Source organism: Abramis brama (assembly GCF_963993115.1).
Source record: "Abramis brama genome assembly, chromosome: 23".
Taxonomy (NCBI): domain Eukaryota; kingdom Metazoa; phylum Chordata; class Actinopteri; order Cypriniformes; family Leuciscidae; genus Abramis; species Abramis brama.
Genome location: NC_139985.1, coordinates 7,029,388 through 7,054,435, shown reverse-complemented (window position 1 = coordinate 7,054,435; position 25,048 = coordinate 7,029,388). Strand labels below are relative to the sequence as shown.

The window sequence follows — 25,048 nt, the reverse complement described above, 5'->3', positions numbered from 1 at the left end:
AAGCTGATGAACAACAAACACATAATCCATCCTGCTTTAAAGAGCTTGAGCATTTAAAGTGGCAGACAACAAATGTGCAGCGCGTGCTTACAATAAACAGACTGTTATTGTGCGCTGGTGTGGACAATAATATACAGCCATCATTAATTAGGAAAGAAACAAAGATTGTTTCAGTCACTCAGTATGTAGTTTTAATAACATTAAAATTGTGTAATATTTGTGATTTTGAATATGTACTAATCCATTAACATTAAGTTACGAGTGCAATGCGCATGCAGAGAGGCTCCGCCCACACACTCTTCTGATTGGCTGTGATTTTTGATTGATTGTGTCATGTCTTGTAGTCGCTTCGGGTGTGGACAAATTGCTTGCCGCTGGAATCTTATCGCATCTGCTTAGGACAAGGTGTAAGGGAAGTGCAGGAATAAAGCTACATCACATCCACATTCCCTTACCTTCAGATTCTGAGCGCTGTGGCCCTGGGCAATCCTTTCACCTATAAAGAGGCCTCTCTTTTGTACGCTCTCGCAGACGTGGACTCCTGAGAGGAAACAAAAGAGGAAATCTTAATTAAAGTCCATGAATCACACAGCCTTCAGTCTTTTAATGGAAGCGTTCTGCAGCTCTCTCAAATTAGACATGTGAAGAACATTTTCAAAGATTTACAGAGTCTTTATAAGCAGCTCGCAGTGAGAGAAAACATTAAAGTGAACAGCGTTTCAAAGCGGTTTCTTGGATTTAAACGTGGAAACACAGACACTGAAGAAATGACATAAAAAAGAGCTCTGTACATTAATAAAACAAACAGTGTCTGGCTGGTAAATGGAGAACTTAAAATATAAATAAGCCACAACTCACAACACAGCAGCATAAAGCCCACAGGAAATGTATATCATGAGTGCGTTATTCAAAACATCTGAATCTATATTTGCACAAAGACCGAATAAAATAAAGCTCAGAGGTTACAATGCCATCCTGTGCTGAGGGGGTTGGAGCTCCACTGCTACACTTCACCTGATTGGTTGGATAGCCTTTTGCATAACTTACTAATTTATCATTTACCTGATGCTTTTATGCAAAGTGACTTACAGTACACTTATTAATACAAAATAAAAAGATAAAAGCATAAAAAACCCATTCATTTATTAATCCTGAGTGCAAATAAATTTATTTTATTTTTTTTATTATTTTTTTTTATTCATTAAGTCTGGACATTAAGTCTGGACACAAGTTATGGAGGGCGAAATTACTCAATTAAATCAAAATTGCGTCAATAGCTATGTTTCCATCCACCTATTTTTATGTGCATTTTGGGATATTATAATAATAATAATAATAAACTTTATTTTATAAAGCGCCTTTAAAAGCAACTTCTCAAAGCGCTGTACACAAATTAAGCAATACAAAGCTCAAGCAATAAAAATAACATCAACAATCAAATGCTAATTTAAAAAAATAAGTCTTAAGTCTACCTTTAAAAAGGTCGTAACTCTGGGCTTCCCTAAGATCAAGAGGCAGAGAATTCCAAAGGACCGGAGCATATGAAGAAAAGGCCCTATCACCCATAGATCGTAAGGAACATGAGGAATGAGGAACAACCAACAAGTTGGATTGCGAAGAACGCAGTCTCCGTGTTGGGGTATAGGAAGTTAACAATTCAGATAAATAATACGGAGCCAAGCCATGCAATGCTTTATATGTCAGCATCAAAACTTTAATATTGCATTAAAAAAAAAAATGGATGGAAATGCCAAGATGTGCATAATTCAAAAAATGCACTCAATTGAGAGGGATACATTTTTTATCCAATAAGAAGACACGCACAAACTACAATGGAAACACAAACATTTACCGAATAAATCCCTCAATGCGCTACCAAAAAAAAACAAAAAAAAACATTGTTGTCTTTGTCTCAACAGTGAAAGTGATTGGAAACCAAACAGCAAATCATACAAAATGGCTCAGTTAAGAAAGTCTGACAGCTACATTTCACAAAGCCTGTCTGACAAGCTCATCTTGCATGCATGGGTTTCTTCAGCTGTCTGATATCCATTCCTTACTGATTGATTTTCAAAGTTTTCGGAGAAAGCTGCATCCGCTGAGTCAGTATTGTGCAGGTAGCTCCATTTACAGCCAGTTTCACAAGAACGCTCTCTGGGGCGTACATCAAAACAAGCCGTTTCAGCAGTCAAGCGCTTTCCAGAAGTGAAATCCCAGTCAAAGACAACAGCTAACAATATGCAGTGACCTACTGACGGCCCTCACGATAATTCATGGAAGCCTTCAGAGGAAAAAGTATTGAGTTGCTGTCAAGTTTTTTGTTTAATGAGCTTTCTTCATTCTTTCTTAATCACAGCCTGTTTTGTTTCCCGCTGCATTGGGTCACCATCGCTTTGACCTTAACTCCTCTTTAGGACAGCATGACTCCAGTATCACAGTTTTCAAAAGTTAAGGAGGAAAATCCTTTCGAACAATGACGGAAAAGTCTCATGGCATATTCGCTGATAAGAAGTAAGATAGACAGTAAGGGTTTAATAATTAGATGGCCTTCAACAATGGAGTTAACCGTTGGGTTAATGTGTCACAATAAAGGCGTGTTTTGTTGCATGATTTATTCTAAAGTCATAAAGATAAAAGAGCAGGAGAAAATGAGATAATGGTGAGGAAAAAAATAAAAGTTACATAAACACAACATTAATCTTACAGACAAACACAAATTCAAATCAGACTTTATAAAATGAGCTGGTAAGTTGATTTGATCCACGAGGACAGTATTGATTTCACAAGTTTCTCACAAAGTCCAACAAAACACACAAGCTGAATAAAAAAAGAAACGTAAAAATCCTATTTTCTGTAGAAAACAATCATAATCCCTCACTTTTCTCATCAGCCTGTCTTCAACATCATAAAAAACACACCATTATGGACATTTTATAATAAGATTATTGAAATTGAGCTTTGTGGATGACGGACGTCAATTTTGGACCTTGAACCAAAACAACCTATAAAACCCTTAAAAATATGATTTAAAAACCCACAGATACTATGGCAGTACCATAGTAAAGCGATGGCACTAAATATATATTGTGGTAATGAATGATTACCACAATATTCATATAAAAATATCATCTAGTACTCCAAAGTATTTCAAATAACATAATATAAAAGAATACAACAATTTAACCAAGGTCAATAACGGACATAATTTTAAATGTAAGATTATTGAGATTGTTTTGTGGATGTACTTTGAACCAAAACAACCAGTAAAACCCTTAAAAATTTGATTTAATAACCCTGAGATACTGTGGCAGTACCATAGTAAAGAAAGAGACACTAAATATTAGGTGTGGAAATTGGCGAAAATGTGACGATTCGATAGTATTGCAATATTTGGGGCACGATTCAATATTGCGATTCTTAACATTGCGATACAGCAAGTATTGCGATTCGATTCTGCGATATATTGCGATTCATGTCCCCCATATTATTCAAAGGCATTACAAAAAAAATAAGACTGTGCAACTCACTTCAAATGTCACATTCAATTCTGTGAACATTATCTTCCACACATTAAATGAAATGCAAAAACTTTGTCCTTGAACATTCAGGACACGACGTAATTATTCTCTGAATAGGAGGCCTTTCACATGAATGGTGAGCTCCCAGCACATAACTTAAAATTATTTAAATACAATAGAGTAACATAAAGCAGACACAATTGAGTAACGTAAACCTGAGAATAATAACAAATATGAGTAACTTAGAGCTTCAATCAAATTGAGAAAAATAAACAAAAATGTGTAGTCCTGTTGGCTGCAAGGTCATCAACCAAAATTCATTTGGGAATATTGGCATTTTTGTTTAGAAAAAGGAGTTGGTCAACATGCCCACACTTTCGATTTGAAAGAAGACGGAGCGTCGTGTAACCGGTTGTGATGGTGAAGCCATTTTCATTTGAATTTGCTGTTGAATGCACGACGACAACGCATCGCAACAAGCGCCACCTTCTGGATGTAATACGCAAATATAAATTATCAGAGTAAACTCAGAGAAAACCAATGGAGGGGGTAAAACAATCGAAAGTAAAACAATCATTTTATAATTAAATATTGCAATACTTTGCGCTACTGTATCGATATAATTGCGTGCACAAAATATTGCGATACTGTACAGAATCGACCCCCCCCCCCCACCACTACTAAATATAGGCCTGTATACAGTATCATGGCACTGAATAATTGATTACAGCAATAGTCATAATAAAATGTCATTTCCTTGGTATTTGCAAAGTACTTCAAAAGAATATCATAATTTTCCCAAGGCCAATAAACTTGATTTTCCCATATTACATTTTTCGAGAGGTTTAAGTTTCCACCAAAAAAAAGAAATAATAATAACTTTCTCATTTTTAAAATGGTGTGGTAACTTGGTATTACAGTAGCTGTCAAAGTCATAAAATGTTTTGGGAAAAACAATTCTGAAAGTTTGATGGAGAACCCATTCTCATTATGAATTTACAGAACCTGTAAAAAAAAATTAAAAAAAATTACTCAACAGTAGTTACTATGGTATTTGGACAGAAAATACAGGAAAAGGGGCATCTGGTTTTTACAGAATAATCTTGTTCCTCAAATGTTTCTTTCAGGTCCTCAATTTTATTTGTCATTCAACTTGTACATTAAATGTTAGCTTTAATATTCAACATAATTAATAGGAAATATGCTTCAAAGTCCTCTAAGAAGCTTACTGAAAAAGCTCAGCCAACTCTAAAAACATTTGAATCTCAAACACCAACAGGGCAAAGCTGCTTGACTCTTAGCTGGACGAGCGCTTCACTAATTCATGGGCACATTTCTTGCCATCATTCGGGATTCAGAGAAAAACAAATGTGTGCTTTTCTCATGCATTTTTGAAGCGATTCTTCTGTCGTCAAGGACAGCGCAGAAAAATCCTCTAATCCGATTGCGGTCAATAACTCGGGTCAAGAAAGTATGATCAAAGTAGTGAAAGAAAGAAAGAAAAAAAGGACAACCTCCTTACATTTTAAAGCTCTTGCCCATGAGAAATTCTCACAGATCGTTATCCAACTGCTGTTATCCTGTTTAACAAGGTGCAAATGAGCAGTTCAACAAAAGCATCTGATTTTGATACACTTTAGTGTCTAAAAGTGTAAACCAAGAAACAAAACCCAGATTAAATTAATTCACGTTATGATATTTACAGTTTACAGCCAATATCACTGCAAGATAAACCAGAGCATAGCCTACCAGAAAGGTTCTTATCTTCTCCTTCAGCAATTATCCAGTTAAGAGCCTATAGTTGATAAATCCATTGAAACTTTGATATCAAAACTCATTCCGAGAAACTTTCATGCAAGATATGTCTTCGTACTACGGTTGATAATCGTACTACAGTTGAATTATAGCTGAAGATGATGGCAAGACGGGAGGGAAAAAGAGACCGAGTATGGAGGAGGTGTCAATTGAGAAAGAAGCGGTCTTGGAAAAAAAAGAAAAAAAAAAAAAAAGTGGTGGTGGACAGAAATAAAAGCCAAAAGATCAAACGGAAAAGGGGACCACATGGTCTTGGATTAGCAACTCCCATAGTCGATGCCGCTTGGGAAACAAAAACCTGTAGACCGTCGAGAGATTACATTATGATATGATATATAATGCTGCCAGTATCAAAGTACTACAGCCTAGAGTAAATTACCCTTCATAAAAGTTTGTTCCATCAGGTTTTAGGTGCGGTAAACAACCTTTATCAATACGTAAGCATAATAAGGTTAAACAAGGTCTTTGAATGAAATTTTATTCATTACGAATTTACAAAAAACAAGGAACTCCCGCACACACTATCAGTACTTGCAAATGACTATCAATTTTTTTTGTATATGCCTGATGAAGGTCGTGAGACCGAAACGTTGCTAATAAAATTGATACTCATTTGCAAGTGCTGATAGTGTGCGGGAGTTCCTTATTTTTTGTAGATTTTTTGACTAACTAATAAAATAGTTTGATTAATAATAATAATAATTTTGTTCACACTTTGACCCCAAATTCTACATTAGTTACCATTTTAATCCAGTTCCTTTTAATCGCATTCAAATTATTAGTAGTAGTAGTAGTATCAATCAAACTATTATATAACTATTAATGATATTATTATTAATCAAACCTTAAGCAACACATTTTTCAGTCACATTTTTTTGATAAATATTAGCACAATTCAAAATAACTTTTCTAATAAAATGAAATTAATAACTTATCGATCATATAATTTTTTTACAGTGTACAGTAACAAATGTATTGTTAATTGTTAGCTAACACATTAACTAATGTTAACTAACTAATGGGACCTTATAAAGACATTATCATTCTAAAATGCTGATTTGCTGCTCAAGAAACATTTCCTATTATTATCATCAATGTTGAAAACAGTTCATGCCGCTTAATTTTTTTGTGGAAACAGTGATTTTTTTCCAGGTTTCTTTGATGAATAGAAAGTTCAAAAGAACAGCATTTATTTGAAATACAAATATTTTGAGACAATGTCTTTACTTTTACGTTTGATTAATTGAATGCACGCTTGCTGAATACAAGTATTAATTTTGTCAGATAGAGAGATAGAGAGATAGATAGAGAGATAGAGAGATAGAGAGATAGATAGATAGATAGATAGATAGATAGATAGATAGATAGATAGATAGATAGATAGATAGAGTTTTACATTTGTAAGTAGTCAAACAGCCAAAAAGCTTACTACCTGAAAACTTCTACAGTTTCTCTTGAAGACTCTTTTGGTGTAATCTGTGGTTTTTGGTTCACACTTTGGTTCCAAATTCTACATTAGTTACTATTTTAATCCAGTGTCTTTTATCGCACCTCCCATGAACAGAGTGGGTTTTCTGGGACTTGCCGTAGGTAAACCGCGTACGGACGGCTGGAAAGATCTTGTCCATTCCGCCGCCGTCGAGGATTCTGAAAGCAAACACTCGGAAAGCTGCACAAGAGACTTGCACCATGTCACGATATGTCACACGCCGGCTCTGATTCAACACTGGCAGACTTTCTGTCATACGCTGTTGTCTTAGAGCGCGTCTGCTAAAAGTATTCTGTGAGTAATCTCGGCATCACCTCAAAGCGCTTCGGTACATGAGAGCGAAACCGCATTTGTAAATTCCAGTTAGTCCAGGTCAAAGACATATCAGTGATCCATTTTTAGTCATACGCTAAATTTATCTCTTTGCTGAAGATTCACCAAAGTAAAATGCTTTTTTGAGCCATGAAAATCATAATATTTACACTCCACAAAAGTGTTGCAATGTTTAAGAGCCTCTTATAAACCTTATCTTAACTACATACATCAATGTCTGACCAGCGAGACCCAACACTTGACCTCTGCAAAAACAACTTTTTATCCGGTTTGACAAATTCTCTGGCAAAGTAAATGGAGATGATTTCTCTCTTTTGATATTTATCAAAATAATTTTAAATGACACCAGCTGAATCACATTTTTATCTCCAACACTACCATTCAAAAGTTTATGGTCAGTAAGAGTTTTTGGTAACGCTTTACGATAAGGTTTCATTTGTTAACTCACTGTAAAACCCAACAAGTTAACTCAACTCAACTCAAACCGATTGAGGAAACTGATTGCGGCAAACCATTTAAGTTTAAAAATAAATACATATGAGTATTGTGAACTTATATATATTGAGTCATCAATATATATAAGTTCACAATACTCATATGTATTTATTATAACTAACTTTAACAAGGATTAATTAATATGCTGTAAAAAAGTTGCTGCCGTCAATTTAAGTACAATCAACTTGGATGTTTAAGTCATTCCAACTTAAGTTACATTAAACTGACTTAAATTAGTTGAATTTTGTACAGCTAAAAAAAGTTTAAGTTATTTTGATGAGTTAAAGCAATGTAAAAACAAATGGTGTCTTTACAGTACAGTACAGTAACAAATGTATTGTTCATTAATTAACACATTAACTAATGTTAACTAATAGGACCTTATATAGACATTATCATTCTAAAATGCTGATTTGCTGCTCAAGAAACATTTCCTATTATTGTCATCAATGTTGAAAACAGTTCGTGCTGCTTAATTTTTTTGTGGAAACTGATTTTTTTCCAGGTTTCTTTGATGAATAGAAAGTTCAAAATAACAGCATTTACTTGAAATAGAAATATTTTGTGACAAGGTCTTTACTTTTACATTTGATTCATTTAATGCACGCTTGCTGAATAAAAGTATTAATTTCATCAAAAAAAAAAACAAAAAAAACATCAAAACATTACTGACTAAAACTTTAAACAGAACAGACTCATTTTGTACCCAAACCACTGATACCTTCAATCCACCAGACTAAGCAGATATTTTTTCGCTAAGCAAACATTTTGAGATTCGCCTTCTGACCTGTCAGTCCTCCATCATGCTTAAACAAGGGTTAAGAACTGCATTATCTGATCATAAAAATTGGGAAATGCCATTGCAAGCACATGAACAAGACTTAACAGAACTTCTTCAGTATGACAACAACATGCAGAGACTGGTTATTTGAAGCAAATCCAAAGTTCAACTAATACAGCAACTCAACTACAACAACTTTTAGCTTGAATTTAGCTTGAAACATGTTCATGCTTAGATCAACACACAGAAAATGACTGACATAGTGAGACATATATGCACGGTTTTTCCTGGGTCAAAAATGGTCTTCGGTGATGGCGGAAGAAACAGTCATTCACACATAATACAAAGAATGCAAAGAAACAGTTTGTAATATAAACTAATTATTTGTGAACTAAAAAATAACCACTGTCAAGAGGACAGATCACAAAACAACTTGCTTAGAACTATTTTATATTTTTTTTTTTAAATCGGTCAATTTCAATGTAAAAGTCACTGAGTGACTGATTTGAAAAGTGAACAACATAGTTACTTTACTCATTAAATAGAAAAAGTGGCAGGTCCATTATTTTGCATTTACGCTTAACTTGATGCACAGATAATTTGCAAGTATCAGATTATTTTTTTCCGTCTACAGACCTTATTCACAGCAGCATCGTGTTTGATTTTTAACGGGAATGAAACCGAGGCTGTGAGGAATAGACATACATCTCTTCAGTGGGTTGTACTGCTATCTAATGTGCTTTTGGATTGTTCTGCTGACGAAACACTGCAAAAGCATCTTTCTAAGAAAATGTCAGCAGACAAAACACCAGAAAACATGAGCTGTGGAAAACTATAAGAGATCTAGGAGATTTATGCAGCTTTTTACAGTGGATGCCATTGAAAACATGGAGCGTTTTAAAGCAGCCAACTATCAGCAGGTACCGGTACTGCAGAACAGAAGGTATCGGCACATTAAATTATCAAATAAATCTTGGGACAAAGATTCTTTTTTGGTGGCCGCTGAAATATTTTCAATGCAGGAAAAACCTTTGTGTTGAAAAGTATGTTAATACCAGGTGTACAATGTGTCTAAGCTGAACACTTGTGATCAGATCACCCGAAACTTAATAGCTGAAGATACAGAGAGGGCCAAAAATGAAGTTAGCCAATCAAGAAATCCAAAGAAGCCTTCGGGGTATTATGTAAAACAAGGGAAGTGATGCCAACTGCCCTTTGAGTCAAGGTACAAAACCTACAAATCCCAAAGTTAAAACTTACAATGATTACAATGAAGATGCCAAACATCAACTAGGCAGAAACATCAACAGCACAGCTCAAGAAAACAAAGGGCCTGAACATTAGCTCAAGTTAAATTATATACAAACACTACTGTTCAAAGGTTTGGGGTTGATATGACTATGTTTTTTAAAAATAAGTCTCTTATACTCACAAATGCAGCATTTATTTAATTAATAAAATAGAGTAAAAACAGTAATTGTTAAATATTATTACTATTTAAAATCACTTTTATATTTTAATATTTTTTTTAAATGACGTTTAAACGTGATGTCGAAGCTTAATTTTCACCAGTCATTACTCCAGTCTTCAATGTCACATGATCCTTCAGAAAACAAGCTGATTTGGTGCTCAAGACACATTTCCAAATAGCTCACCATAAGAAAATGACAAACCAACCGATACAGCTAAGCCAGCACAAAATTTATACTGCTCGGTTTCATGAACCTCAAATGGATCATGAATTGTATTACTTAAATAATTTACACCAAAAAATAAAGAAAAACAGAAGAAAATTCTTTAATTTATGAAATTTATGACTTACAAAAGAGGATGTCAGAATGCCATTTTAGTCCCCATTCACTTTCATTGTTACTGTTCGCCAAAACGATGCAATTAAAGTGAATGGTGACTGAGGCTGCCAGTTCCTCACATTCTGTCTAACATCTTAGTTTATCATTTAAAGAAACAATGGCATACAGTTTTAGAAGAACGTGGCTGAGTAAATAATTGGTGATTCATTTTTCGGTGAACTATCCCTTTAAATCACGCCGCTAGATGAATCCCCTTAAACGTAGTCAAATTCAAAGGACACATACAACGTTACTACAGATCACAACAGTGTTACTTACGGACTAATCGGGTCCATATAAAACAGTATATTCATCACTACATCGTTGTAAAACACGACCTAGTTGATTTCCAATCATTTAATAATAAAATATAACCCATAAAGTGATCGAAGTAACACGAGGAAGAAAGAATACAGGCAGCCATGACTTCATACTGACACATCAATGAAGAGAGAACGGTGCATGTGTTTGTGTGCGAGTGAGCGCGCGCGCGCGCGTCGTATGTATGAGTGTGTGTTTTAAATCGCACTCACCCAGAACCACCGGGACTGAGGATCACCTTTGGGTCATGATGAGAGCTCTATGATCGCGGACAAAGAGACGCGGGGCTCGGCTCGAATGTACTACTGTCAGCAGAGCAAATGAGTGTGTGTAAATGTGCCAGAATCCACCAGATCAGCCTCTCAGCATGTACAGGAAGTGATGTAGAGGATATGAGGTCACCGTGTGGAACTGCGTCAGGTGGGCGCCAGAGACCCCATGAAATCATAGTGAAATGGTAAAGAATCTTATATTATTCAACATGTTGGATAGGTGAAGTGGCATATGTGTATGAAGGAATATTTCATTTAGTATAAGCATATATTAATTTAAAAAATGCCTTGGTATGCACTAAATAGCATGCACTGAGATGCTGTAGTGAGACTTTTATTGGATGGAAGATTATATAGTGATTTTGCTTTGTGAACATGTGCAACTTGGTTTGCTGCAGCTGAATTATCCTAAAAATATTGTGAGAAAAACATTATTAATATGTAATTATAATTGTATGAAATAATTCATATCTTATTCAAACATAACAGTAAAAGTATTTTAATATTAATACAAAAATGTAAGTAAAATCACAAATTCACAGACAAGTTACTAAAAAGTCTCTATTATGTTGTTAAATAAATTACACTTTTTAAATGTTATAAATATATACAATGTATTAATCACAATATTATTGGACTAAACAATGGTTTTATATAGCCTATGTTATCTTTTACATTTTTTTTTTTATAATTGTTTTAAATTTAGGGGTATTTGGGGTACATATACTTTAATGTTTTAATACCTAAAGGTATTTCACTATGCAGAAATTTAATTTCAAATATAAGTTTACTGTTAAAATATTAATCATGTGGCAACTTGCCCCAGTCTCTTCTATTATATTATGATTATAAAGATTATCTTCAGAAAGTGGTGGGATGATTTGAGAGAAGGAGATGCATTGTGAATTTTTTTCTTTCTCAATATAATGAACTGTTCAATTGAGAGTTGATTTGAAAGCAAAGCGAATGTTTCAAGAATCTCTAGTGGGTTTGCGGTGACATTCAGGATATGACATCACCACAGAGCTATGTGACTGCCCTGGGCCTGTCCTTATTGGTGCTGGGAGAGAGAGAGAGAGAGAGAGAGAGATCTTATCATACATGCTATACTGCATTAACACCCCATACATACTGATAAACAGTGAGATCTTTATTATTTTCAGATAGCAACATTAGATGGATGGCCTTTCCTCTTGTACTCCCTAGCATGATCATCCACGATAGTTACACTATCTGCTTTAAAATCAATATGATGTGCAACATGTGATAAGTACAAGCGGTGAGCAGAGAAAAACTGAAATCATGTAATGATATAAGATGCTGTATTGTTTTATTCAGGGGTTGTATTACATAACACAATGAGTTGCTATCCGTTCAATGGTCACTAACCTTTCAGACCTGCTGTTTTAAAAGTCAAAGTCTCTAACCACTAACTGCTCTTTTATGAATTACATTAAGAGGAAGTGATGTGACAGCCGCTTATTATAAGTGACTGAATAAATGAAGCACACCAAGCATCTGATATAGCCCCATGTTCAATATGTTTCTGACATGATGTTGTTGGAGATCTTGGGTGTTTGTGGGTTGTGTTAAAACCACAAGCCTTAAAAAAAGACACAATCCATTCAAAATCACACAGGAAACGGATGAACAGCCTACAGCATAGGCCTAATAACACATTCAGATTGTCTTCTCGAGTAAAAAGTATCAGAAATGCCTGAATTAAAGGGGTGGTTGATTATGATTTCACTTTTCTAACTTTAGTTAGTGTGTAATGTTGCTGTTTGAGCATAAACAACATCTGTAAAGTTACAATGCTCAAAGTTCAAAGCAAAGGGAGATATTTCGCTTTTAAAGAAATGACTTTTTAAGGACTACAACAAACGGCTGGTAGGGACTACACCACATTCCTCCTGGGTTAGTGACATCACCAACCCTAGAATTTACATAAATCCCACCCCCGGGAACGCGATTTATAGATTATCATGACAGAACATGCTAATCAATGACTAGAAGATCTATATAAATTCGTAAACTAACCATTTAGAAATGTCCTGTTGCTTCATGTTGCCACTTCTTCTTGAGTCTCTCCATCATTGTCTGACTCCAGTTTGAACATAAAAGGCTAAACGTTTTTGAAATTTTCAGTGCATGTCTGTGTGAGGTAAAATGACACAAGTTGTTAAAGCTCTGTGCCGGGAGCAGTAGCTCATTTGCATTTAAAGGAACAGACACAAAAACGGTGCGTTTTTGCTCACCCTTAAAAAGTGACAATTTTAACATGCTATATAAAAATATCCGTGGGGTATTTTGAGCTAAAACTTCACATACATAGTCTGGGGACATCAAAGACTTATTTTACATCTTGTGAAAAGGGCATTATACCACACTCTAAAAACTGCTGGGTTAAAAAATAACCCAACCTTAACCACACCGCTGGGTCACTATTGGACAGAACACGCGCTGGGTTGGTTTGACCCAAGTGCTGGGTTTTACCATTTAACCCAAATTTCTGGGTCATTCATTTGACCCAACCAGTGGGTGAAATTAACCCTCTTGCTGGGTTAAGTCTTACTCATGTGCTGGGTTATTTCTTGTCTCATTGCCTTAATAAAATTAGTAACAAATATTTGTTATATTACGAATGTAAAATAATTATCTCTGTAATACAATAAACCAGAGAGGCCACTGTATATGTGATTTCAATCTCATTTTTATTTTTATTTTATTTTATACATTTCTTCAGAGGTGGAAAGTCCAGGGGTCAGAAAGTAAAAGTCCTGCCATATGTTTATTCCACCCATGAACTTAGCCAGCTGATTTCACTAATTAGTTCTAATTAGCTAGTATCTCCTGGCTGAAAGACTGTGCTAATTAGCAAATCCAGGTGATTGGAACAAAATACTGTGGAGGACTTTTACTTTCTGAACCTGGACTTTCCACCTCTGCATTTCTTTAATACTTTTCTTTATCGAATACAAATGTTAATCAATGTCAAAGGTCTGACATGTCCCCCTCGTCTCGTTCCTGAGGCACAGAATGTGCAGCAAGTCATCTCATTTTGTAAATATTCAACCATGTTTGTCCTCACCTGTTGATTACACAAGTCAAGTCATCTTTATTTATATAGCGCTTTTTACAGATTGTATCAAAGCAGCTTCACAGTGATACTGTAACATGAATATAATACAACAAAGTTTGTTTCTAGATGAAAATTGCGCCATCGTCCACCTTAAGGCAAATCAATAATATTGTTGAATATTAAATGTCCCCAACTAAGCAAGCCAAAAGCCAAGGCAACAGTGGCAAGGAACCAAAACTCCATCAGTGACAGAACGGAGAAAGAAAAACCTTGGGAAAAGGCTCAGTCGTTCAGTTCTCCTCTGGCCAACGAGCGAACAGTGTATAATTATGATTCAGGCAGCATTACAGGTCAGAGGTCAGATTGAATAAGAACATTCAGAATATTTATCCAGTTCCATCTGGTTGGAAGTCAGAGTCATCACACCGGTATGGAGATGAGTTTGTTGAGGATCAGTCGTGTCGATGAGGCCTTCACAGGGTTGATGAGGCTGGCACTTCAGGGATGCATCATGGATGGGTCCAGGCACAGGTCCACCTTCTGATCTGGATACGGCCCGGATCCGGCTGACTTCAGTAAACTTTAGAATGAACAGAAAGACAAACATTAGCATAGATGCCATTCTTCTTATTAAATAATGAGTACATCAGGTGTTAGAGAAAAGTGTTCCCGGTTCCGGCTGACCTATGCAGCCTAATAATCATTTAACTGATTTGAATAATAGAAATGTATAATGTTCTATATGAATGCCAGGTAAAATAGATACGTTTTAGTCTAGATTTAAACTGAGTGTATCTGCTTCCCGGACAATCACTTAGAGTGTTGTAATAAAACTGACGTGCAAGTTAAGCTTTTTTTGTGGAAGTATCAATTTATTATTGAATATGCAATTAAAATTATTGCAATAATGTGTATTCAGTATTTGCAAACTGAATTATAGTAATAGTAATGAAAGAGTAATATAATATAATATAATATTATCAACATTAAGGCATTAAAATAAAACATTACTTTATTAAAAGTAAAATATTACTGTAATGTTGATAGTGTCTTTAACGTTAAAACTCACAAACCCACAAAGATGCTCGTTAATCTCCTGACTGGCAGCGCTGATGATCGCCTCGTTAAGATGTTACACACAATAAAATGAAAGATGACATGCATGGTGGTAGGGTAGGCTATCATGTAAGTTTTAAATATTGACGATCATTCGTTCAACTAAACGGGTATACTTTTCTTCTCAAAACTGGCGCCTGTCCATTTATTTCTCCTTTCCTCAGTCGATGTTTATAAAAGATTGCAAGTCATACATTTACTAAAAAAAAACTAGGCGAAAGCCTTTTTTTTTTTTGGCAGAAACGATGGTTCGACTTCGAGCCATTACAGAAGACACACGCAGACTGTGCTGGAACTTACCTCAGTCACTTCTTCTGACGAGCATTTCTAAAACTACGCCAGCAGACTTTTCACTCACAACTCACTAGCCTACATTAGAGACTCATTTCCCGCTGATTTTACGTGCGAGCCCTGTGAGGGATAACTTACTGCGCTTGTGGATTTCATACAAAACGCTTTTCTCACTTTTAAATACGCAACGTCCACAATGAATAGGCCTACGATAATTACATGATGAATTTTTAATTTAAACTGCATATTTCAAAAAGGCTGCTGATATAGCTGGTTTAATTTCAACTAAGGGATGCGGCATTTTGTCAAAAATTCTAACCGGCTAGCTGTGGCTAATTAATGTTTCACAGAATAAATACGTTACCCCCGACACTTCCATATCAAAGTCTATGTTGAACAGTGAAATTAGCTTGCTGCTACCACCACAACTTATTAAAAATATAAGTAAACATTCATATTAACTTACCATAAAACACTGCCTGCTCCGAGTGGCGTGCTCCTCGAGTCAGAAGTGAAGAATCCAGAAAGTTCCGCAAAGAATGAAAAAAAATAACCAGTTGCTGGGTCAAAATAACCCAACCAGCGGTTTATTTGTGAATGACCCCCTTACAACTCATTTGACCCAGCAGGAGCAACCCAATAATGTGTTTACAGTACCCCAAACAACCCAACTTTTTGACCCAGCACAATCAACCCATCAATTTGTTTACAGAAACAACCCAGCATTTTTTTAGTGCACCCCTTTAAAATAAACTCGTCACCACATTCTGCCCCCTTGAGACCATCGTCATTCACACCAAGAACGTCGGCTATATTAGCGCCCACACCAGCGGACAATATAGTTATGTTTATTGTAAGCACGCACTGCAGCAGTTTTGAGCTCTTTAAAGCAGGATGGATTCTGATTGGCTGGCAATGTTTTTAATCATTCATCAGCTGGAAAAAAATCATTAATGATATAGTTTTCTGTGCCATTATGGCTATAGTTGTGGTGTGGACTGCCATTTTTAGAACAAAACTATATCTTTATCGTTAATGTTAGTTAACGTTCTTAAGGGATGCAAAAATGGTTCTTCTGTCCCTTTCGGAACCTTTATTTTTAAGAGTGTACTGAGTTCAAGATGACGTACATGCCAATCCTGGAGCTTCAGATGTTCTAATCCGTGCTTCGAGTCAGATGTGCAAACAGAATTCCACCTATTTAAACAAAGCGGCCAGTTTGCTTTTATTTCTCCAAGTTCAAGGGGGGTAGAGGATTAAGTACAAACTCAAGCCCCTCAGGCAGGCCGCTCGCGGACGCCCAGCCAGAGCTCAGTGACATCAGAGGCGCATCATCTACGTCATGTTGCGTCTGACGCTCTGTGAAATGATGGCTCAGCAATGTCAACATCTGTGTCAGTGAGGACATTGCAACCAGTCTGAGGATTGTCATGCACAGAACCGTGTATATGTTCCTTCTAAAGCTGAAATAACATAAAATATATGTGAAAAACTTCAAATTGGAAATGTTACCTTTGCAAATAACTGAAATAAGTTTAAGTTTAATAAATTACTAACTGGAAATCAATAAAAACTACAACTAAAATAAAAATAAATAAAACCTAAATAGTAATATTAAAATAGACAAAACAAAATTACTAAATATTGAACTAAAATAAAATAACAGAAAATATAAAAATAAGAGCAAATTCAAAATCTGAATAAAACTATTATACTAGAAAACTGCAGCCCCACTGTATAATAACATAGGACCCCTATTTCTATTCAATGAACAACAACAACAAAAAGTTATTCAGTGAACAAATATGCAAAAGACACAGAATTAATTGAACTTAGTGAATGACAGGCATTTCAGTTTGTTGGAAATTTCTGCAGAGTTCCACAGATTCTGTGCGAGCCTACGCATTATTCACATCCCCAACGCAAAGCCACCAGGACAAGAAACGTCCTCATGAGCTTGACATACTCTAATCAACACATTGTCTTGCTATCATGCTTTGAGGAAGTCTCCTGAATGCCAATCTGTTAAACCCGACTGACTGAGATACAAAGAGCATGGGAGGCAAAGACGCAAGCCAAGGCAGGCCGAGTCTGGTACCAGCGGGGACGCTGAATACACTCATGGTCTCGTCTACGCCTTATCTGGGGCTGTTGGGTCATGTCCAGTCCAGCTCAAATAAACCGACAGAAACTATCAAAATAAAGGAAGTGACCTCACGACCTGGCGAGCCTGCAAAACGGTGATATTGTTTTTATTAGGGCAGTCAATGTGACACCTCCCTTCATTTGTCAGTGTTCTGTATCGTCTATGCAAACGACAGGTCCGATAAGGTTTTCAGAGCCATCCCATTAATCAGCGACGTGGCTCTGGAGAGGAAAGGGGACGACAATGGAAAAAGCCATCAGCTTGAATGACAGGGAAGTGCCGAGAGCCTTAGTTTGCCACGAGGAAAGGCCTTTTAGCTGGTACTGCAACTGGTCAGACCAGCTCTGAGGTTTGAGACACCGTCAGTCTTCTCAAAAATGTGCCTGATCACATGAGTTACATATAAAACCTGATGTAAATGATGGCTTAGCACTGTAAATGAACATGACATCCAGTTTTACACTGCTTTATTAAACTTACATCCAAATCATGTTATATAATTAATGCATGATCATTCAACTTCATGGCACAGGGTTCAGGTTTAAAATTATTTGGATGCCAACTTCTCCACTAGCGGTGCGCGGTTGCAGATGCAAATACGAGTGCCAGGTCTGCCGGTGGACTCCGAAATCGAACCCACTGGCCACTCCTGGAGAGGGAACGCCTCTGATTTCTGAAGATCTTCAGGAGCTTCCTCTACCGGGATCCACTGCGTTTTTGCTTCTTCAAAGTCCCACTGCATAAATCAAAGAAAACATAAAAATGGTTTATAAAATAATTAGAATATGAATGATAAGAATGAATAAATATTAGAGTAATGGCACATAAGAGCCTATTAACAATGATACAAACTTTCAAAAAAAATAAAAAAATAAAAAAAGAAATACATTTAATGAATAAATTTAATAAATTCATTAAATACATGCATTTAATAAATAATTTAATTAAAAAATGCATTTAATGAATACATTTAATAAATAAATTCATTAAATAAATGCATTTAATAAATAATTTAAAATATATAAATAAAATAAATAAATCTACTTTTGTGTTATGCAGAACCAACAAACTCATTTGGGTGTGGAACGAGATATGGGTGAGTAAATGATGACCATTTTTATTTTGGGCTAAACTATCCCTTTAAGGCATGAAAAGCTGACGTGAGTGTTTAGTTACTCATACGCACAGAAACAAACAGCCCCTCCTCAGAGAACAGGGCTCAGAAAACCCCTCAGCCGGTCCACTGTTCTCCATGCATGGGGCGGGCGACAGACCCGCTCTTAAAATAGCAGTCGCGGGCCATATCTCCTGTAGACTGAACAAGCATTTTGTACCACTTCCGATGCAGAGAGGTCCTGCCCTGTTCCTTTATTATAGATCTTTAACAGCAGAACAATCAAGCAACAACATGAACTTCTCGAACACCAAGCCCAGCTTTCTCTTTCACAGCTGCTTACAGTAAGCGACTCAATGGAATGGAATTGCAAGAATGTCACATTTTGATTTGCCCACATATGCCCCACTCTTTTTAGATCCATTTCATTATTTATTCAACTCTCACAGCTAGTTATAAGTCTTTATATAACCTGTTATTACAATTTCGCCTGATGGTGACTGATGCTGTTGGCTCAGAAATTAAAGGCTTAACCTACAGTAAGAGCTGTCGGAAATCTTACATTTATTACTGGAATACAGCGTTTGACATCAAGAAAGATGTCATGGTCTGAACTCTGGGTTGTCCTTTATCGCACACTGTGTCTGAGGAGGTTCACATGCTTAGCTTTTTCCTGTTTAGTGAATAAAACAAAGTTCAATTGTTTTCGTTCAGGGCGATTTGCCTTTGTTTTAGATTAAATGACATCCTCAATCACTTGGCATTCTCAAAAGCTACTTAGAGAGCCAAGAAAGTACTAGAATGCAACAACAACATTTTCAGCAAAATGGTTGCAGGTACACTTTAAATTGAGATGTTATATTGAGTGATTAGATTGTAAAGTGTGCAAGCGTTATGTTCAATAAAGACTGTAGATAAATCCTTTTGAAAGACTATCAAGACACTCAGTAAACAGTTTTTTTACTTTTCATATTTTCCATGTGATTTGTTTCAAGTCACCTTCCTTCAGCAAAACTCTGCTACCATCTACCCTCAGAGAGCAGTACTGCAGCCTTCAACTACTACACAATGTTCAATAGAGGTATGGATCCCTCTGAATAGAAAAAAGAATGAGGTTCTAACCTCCAGTTCAGAGCCGAGAGAGGATGAATCAGTCGAGGTGCCATATGAACACGGTTCATCAACCCGCACCACCCTGACAGTCCTCTTCAGAGGAAGACTCTCTGATGAGCCGTCCCGTGAGATGGTCACCTCCTTTAAACAAACCTGGCGAGGCACCAGTCATGACTTGTAGTTAATCATTAACATACCTTATAGACTATTCAAAACACCATATAACGACTTTACCAAAATTAAAAAACTAGTGCAAACCTTCCTCATTGGCTGTATGTTAACATCCATGTAGAGTCCCATGTCAGTCCCTTTAGGAGAGATGCCTCTTGCTGAGAGCCTCTTGCTGAGAGGCTTCTTCCTGCAGCATTCAACATTGTTGTTGCACGGCTGACCCTTGGCAGAAGAGTCACCTAGCAAAGACTCAGTATCCGAGTCTAAAGACCGGACAGAACGGCGTTTATGGCAGGATCTGAAACAGATGGTGACCACGATCTGAAAGATCAAAGTTAAAGAGAGGATGTAGAACAGGTACATAGATTTCCACAAATACTACTATGCTACTTTAAATATTCCTAGTTTGTCTCCTACAACAGGTTTACATCCATCCAAGGTAAACAAAAATACAAATTTTCTCAATATATTTTGCAGCATCACCTCTTTTCATTCTCACAGTGTCTGAAACAGTTCAATTCAGGATCCGATTTCTCTAAACCTATCATTTCCAAGAGCCAACTCTGCTCTGATTGGTCTAACAAAGCACAAGTTGGAAAATGAAATGGCCATTTCCATATCTGAATTTCATCTCCAGAGGCTTCCTCAGCACTTGTATACACAGTAATACGAACAGTAACGATGGCGCCGGTTTTACTGTATCAATTCGAGCCCGAGTCCTCATCGTTTGGAAGTGCATGCAAAGTGGATTTGTTTTTGCAGAGCAGAAAACAGCATCTTCTCAACATGTCAACAACCTGAACCAAACTTCCAGGTCTCAACTACAACTACAGTGTTTGAGGGCGGGTCAAACAGACGTTGTTTGAGCAGGAAGACTGGAATTACTGGCGACTCGTTTTAGGCAGTTCAGAATGAGTTCTTTCTTTTAGGAGACAGTAAGTCCATTTGTTGTGCACTTTGATCTTTTTTAACTTTTTCAGACCTTTTACATTCACAAACAGCTATATTACACACTACATGAAAGGTAATATCTGAAAAAGCATAATGGGGGCACTTTAATGCTTGTACCAATACTTAAGGCATAAAAAAGCACCAAAGCAAAACATTTAAATGCAGACTTTCCGATAATGCAGACCTACATTCACTCACAGTATGTGTCAAAGGATACAGAAAGATCCAGAACCGCACAGCTAATAGCAGAGAGTATCCATGGCATTGCTCTGATAACTGATCTTAGCTCTGTGTCATAGAGAAGAATGGCAGAGCCGTACAGAGCTCCAGCAACAGAAGACAGAACTCTAGAGGACACTTGCACAGCAGAACTCTGCTCTCCTCTATTCTGAAAAAGACAGAAAAGACATAATGGCACAGTTTAGTGCACAACGTGCATGAGGACTCGGGTATGATGCTCACATGCATTGCGTACAACAGTGGTTTGCAACTGTGTTCTTTCATTTAATGTTCTGTTGACATTATGAAATTAGTGCACAACTATTTTATTAAGCCAAGCAAGAGGCATGATAATGTGCTAAAATCATTACTTAGAACAAAAAAACAAAATGCCACTCACAGCTTTCAGGACAATGGGAAACTTGGCGGTCCAGTTAATTGCGAAGGACAGAAGACCCAGAACGTAACCAAGGTTCTCAGTATGGTCCTGTTCCCAAAAGACACATGTAAAGTCCAGGTTGTACTCTTGCTTAAAAGACTTATCAGTATTTTGCATATAATAATAATTCATTACATTTATATAGCACTTTTCTCTGCACTCAAATCGCTTTACATAGAAGGGTAATCTCCTCAACCACCACCAATGTGCAGCATCCACCTGGATGATGCGACGGCAGCCATGTTGTGCAAGAACACTCACCACACACCAGCTTATTGGTGGAGAGGAGACAGAGAGTGATGAAGCCAATGAGTATATATGGGGATGATTAGGAGGCCAATGGGCAAATTTGGGTTTTTTAAAGGACAATTCCAGTGAAAAATGAACCTAGGGGTAATTAACACATGGTTACCGAGTCGATCGTTCCCCGGGATGCGTTTTCATGAAAATCGAATGTAAAGAGTTTTATCTCTAAAAACAGATTAGCTTATAACGCTAGTATATGGGGCACAGAGTAAGTAAAAGTAAATCGCTAGTTAATACCACTAACAAGGCTCAAAATAGCCTCACACTAACACGGTAGCATAATGAGGGTCCTTACATGCAAACCGAAGCATTGAGAACTTTGTAAGTGTACAGACAGTTTAATAAGAAGATACTTTATAAAGACAGTACATTACGCGTTTACAGGCATCATCTAGGAAAACAGTCTCGACTAATCGAGTCACGAACGCCGTGCTAAGTGAGCTGGTCGATAGGAATTACGTTTGTGAAATATAACGTAGCGCGGCGTTCGTGGCTCGATTAGTCGAGACTGTTTTCCAAGATGCCTGCTGCCTGTTAACGCGTAATGTACTGTCTTTATAAAGTCTCTTCTTATTGAACTGTCTGTACACTTACAAAGTTCTCAATGCTTCGGTTTGCATGTATCATTATGCTACCGTGTTAGTGTGAGGCTATTTTGAGCCTTGTTAGTGGTATTAACTAGCGATTTACTTTTACTTACTCTGTGCCCCATATACTAGCGTTATAAGCTAATCTGTTTTTAGAGATAAAACTCTTTACATTCGATTTTCATGAAAACGCATCCGGGGAACAATCGACTCGGTAACCATGTGTTAATTACCCCTAGGTTCATTTTTCACCGGAATTGTCCTTTAATGACCACAGAGAGTCAGGACCTCGGTTTAACGTCTCATCCGAAGGACGATGCTCTTTGACAGTATAGTGTCCCCGTCACTATACTGGGGCGTTCGGACCCACATAGACCACAGGGTGAGCGCCCCCTGCTGGCCTCACTAACACCTCTTCCAGCAGCAACCTAGTTTTTCCCAGGAGGTCTCCAATCCAGGTACTGACCAGGCTCAACCCTGCTTAGCTTCAGTGGGCAACCAGTCTAGGGCTACAGGGTGATATGGCTGCTAACCATATGTAATAAGTTTACATATGGTATGGCTCCATATACTCCTCTCTTTTGAGAATGACTTTACTTACATTGAGGAAGAAGCCAAATAGTCTCCTCATTGATGGAGTTGGAGATTTTGCACTCGAATGGACTGGTAAACCCAGGTAAACACTGCCGCCCATTACAAACAGCAGACACACAGCTAGAAAATTCTGCCGCCGCCTCCTGGAAATCATTCTCATTTTCTTTCCTTGAGAGCACAAATGATACACCATTTATTGTGACAGCACAATTAAACCAATGGGTGATATGTGTACGTGTGTGTGTGTGTGGTATCTAACCCTTACCTATTTTTGACTTATACCATAAATAAATGGAGAAAGATATTGACAGGAAATGAACCACATCCAAAATTGCCATAAATGAAGCCATAGAAATCTGCAACAGATGCACAGAACATGTGACTTATTCAAAGGGCTGTTTATAAGAAAAAGTAGAGTGCTAGCATTGCTTTCTTGTAGTATTTGTAGTATAGTCAATTTTGTGGCAAATCATTTATAGTTTAATCATCCTTCTTATTGACAAACTGTCTGTAATGCTCAAATTCACTCTGGTGATGTTCAAACTTCTCTCTTCTGTACCACTTTGGTCTGACGTGAATCACGTGACAGCAGGGTCTGACAAGGCAGCATTACAGGTTCCCAAAAGCTCTTACCTCTCTCTATTTCACACACAATTGCTTTAATGTTATCCAAATTCACTCTGATGATGTCTACACTCCTCTGTTTCATACCCCAAAAAGCATTTTGGTCTGACGTGACAAGCTGCACGCATACAACAATGTCATCAAGCAATGTTATTCCAAAGATACCTGGACAACACAGCTAATATTGTCCACAACTCGTGTGTTGGACGAGGACTCGGGTTTGACTGATTACTTATCATTATCTAACCTGACAAAGAGATATTTATTCAACGTTATATTTCATCTGCAACAGCAATGTGATTGTGAACTTTTGTAAAAAATAAGTTTGATCATTAACATTTAAATGCATCATTATGCAAATTGCAAAAACATGAGGAGTTCTCCGCATGAAAGACCCACAACTGGCAGATTAACGAGCTCCTATATTTCTCTCTGAAACAGTAGGAAATTAAATTAAATTGAATATGTTGGATTTTAACTGTGACAAAATTATTGACGGTTCAGTTTAAAAAGTGACGGGAACTAAGCGACAGAGCATCCGTTAAAGATGCAATTATGACGAAGTAGTATGTCCCAAAGCTCATCCGCTACACACTCAAAAGTATGTACTTTTTCTTCAGAAAAACAGTACATACTTATAGGGCATAATATAAGTAGGCGAATTGGGAAGCAGCAGAGAATGATCCTCATTGGTTCTCGCACGTCAACCAAGCATGCTTGAGCTTCCATTTACCACAACTGATGTGCGAACTGATTAATGTTTATATGTGAATAAAAGCCTATTTTTAATCTGTTCATCTTATAAAGCGATCGAATCTCTTCAGAAAATGTTGGACTATCCAGTCAATTCATTTATGAACTTTTTGAAGGCTCAAAGTGGTAGTTGCGTAGCTGTCAACGGAAGTACAGAAAGCTCTCAGATTTAATCAAAAAAATATCTTAATTCGTGTTCCAAAGATGAACGAAAGTCTTACAGGTTTAAAAAACGACATGAGGGTGAGTAATTAATTATATAATTTTTGGGTGAACTATCCCTTTAATTACAATACTAAGGTAATGATCAAACAGTTCTGCGAACTTGTGTCTAATTTCTCACCTGAAAATCAAACTGTTTGGAAAGGAAAGCGCCCACTGCGCTGCACAAGTTGCCCACGAAACAATACAAGGCGAAGACTGCTTCATCGCCCATACTCCTGCTTCGCGTTTTACATCTGTGATAAAGAAGACTGAGAGGGAAAAACAAATGAATAGTTTATCCATTTACAAACTTTGTGTAATTTTAATCACATGACACTCACAGTGAACAGGAAACCAGTAATATAAAAGCAGACAAGACGTAAAGAGCAGCCGAGATGCAAATATGTCCTTCATATGTCGAAAGACAACCTTTAACAAACTCTGGGCTCCAACGGTGGGCAATG

At 36.9% G+C, this 25,048-nt stretch overlaps 2 protein-coding genes across 4 annotated transcripts in view; both read right to left on the bottom strand.

Annotated features, from left to right (window-relative positions):
• atp13a3 (ATPase 13A3) overlaps window positions 1-10,987 on the bottom strand; it is a 48,565-nt gene extending 37,578 nt beyond the window's left edge. For both annotated transcript variants that reach the window (XM_084101539.1, XM_084101540.1), the window contains exons 1-2: window positions 10,815-10,987; window positions 456-541 (exon numbers count right to left, since the gene is read on the bottom strand). The gene's annotated coding sequence lies outside the window, so the exon portion shown is untranslated. The remainder of the gene's footprint in view (window positions 1-455; window positions 542-10,814) is intronic.
• A 6,973-nt stretch (window positions 10,988-17,960) lies between these two features.
• On the bottom strand, window positions 17,961-24,847 carry tmem44 (transmembrane protein 44). Of its 2 annotated transcripts, XM_084101342.1 has the most exons (8): window positions 24,724-24,847; window positions 23,269-23,359; window positions 23,011-23,171; window positions 21,478-21,564; window positions 21,076-21,246; window positions 19,995-20,228; window positions 19,746-19,889; window positions 17,961-18,245 (listed from the first exon to the last, which is right to left on the bottom strand). In XM_084101342.1, the coding sequence occupies exons 1-8, from the start codon at window positions 24,814-24,816 to the stop codon at window positions 18,057-18,059; spliced, it is 1,170 nt and encodes a 389-aa protein (XP_083957468.1). In that variant the 5' UTR covers window positions 24,817-24,847; the 3' UTR covers window positions 17,961-18,056. The 2 variants fall into 2 exon arrangements, with proteins under 2 accessions (XP_083957468.1, XP_083957469.1); XM_084101343.1 differs by lacking the exon at window positions 24,724-24,847 and having other exon boundaries at window positions 18,020-18,245; window positions 23,011-23,166; window positions 23,269-23,362.
• Between the last annotated feature and the right edge of the window lie 201 nt (window positions 24,848-25,048).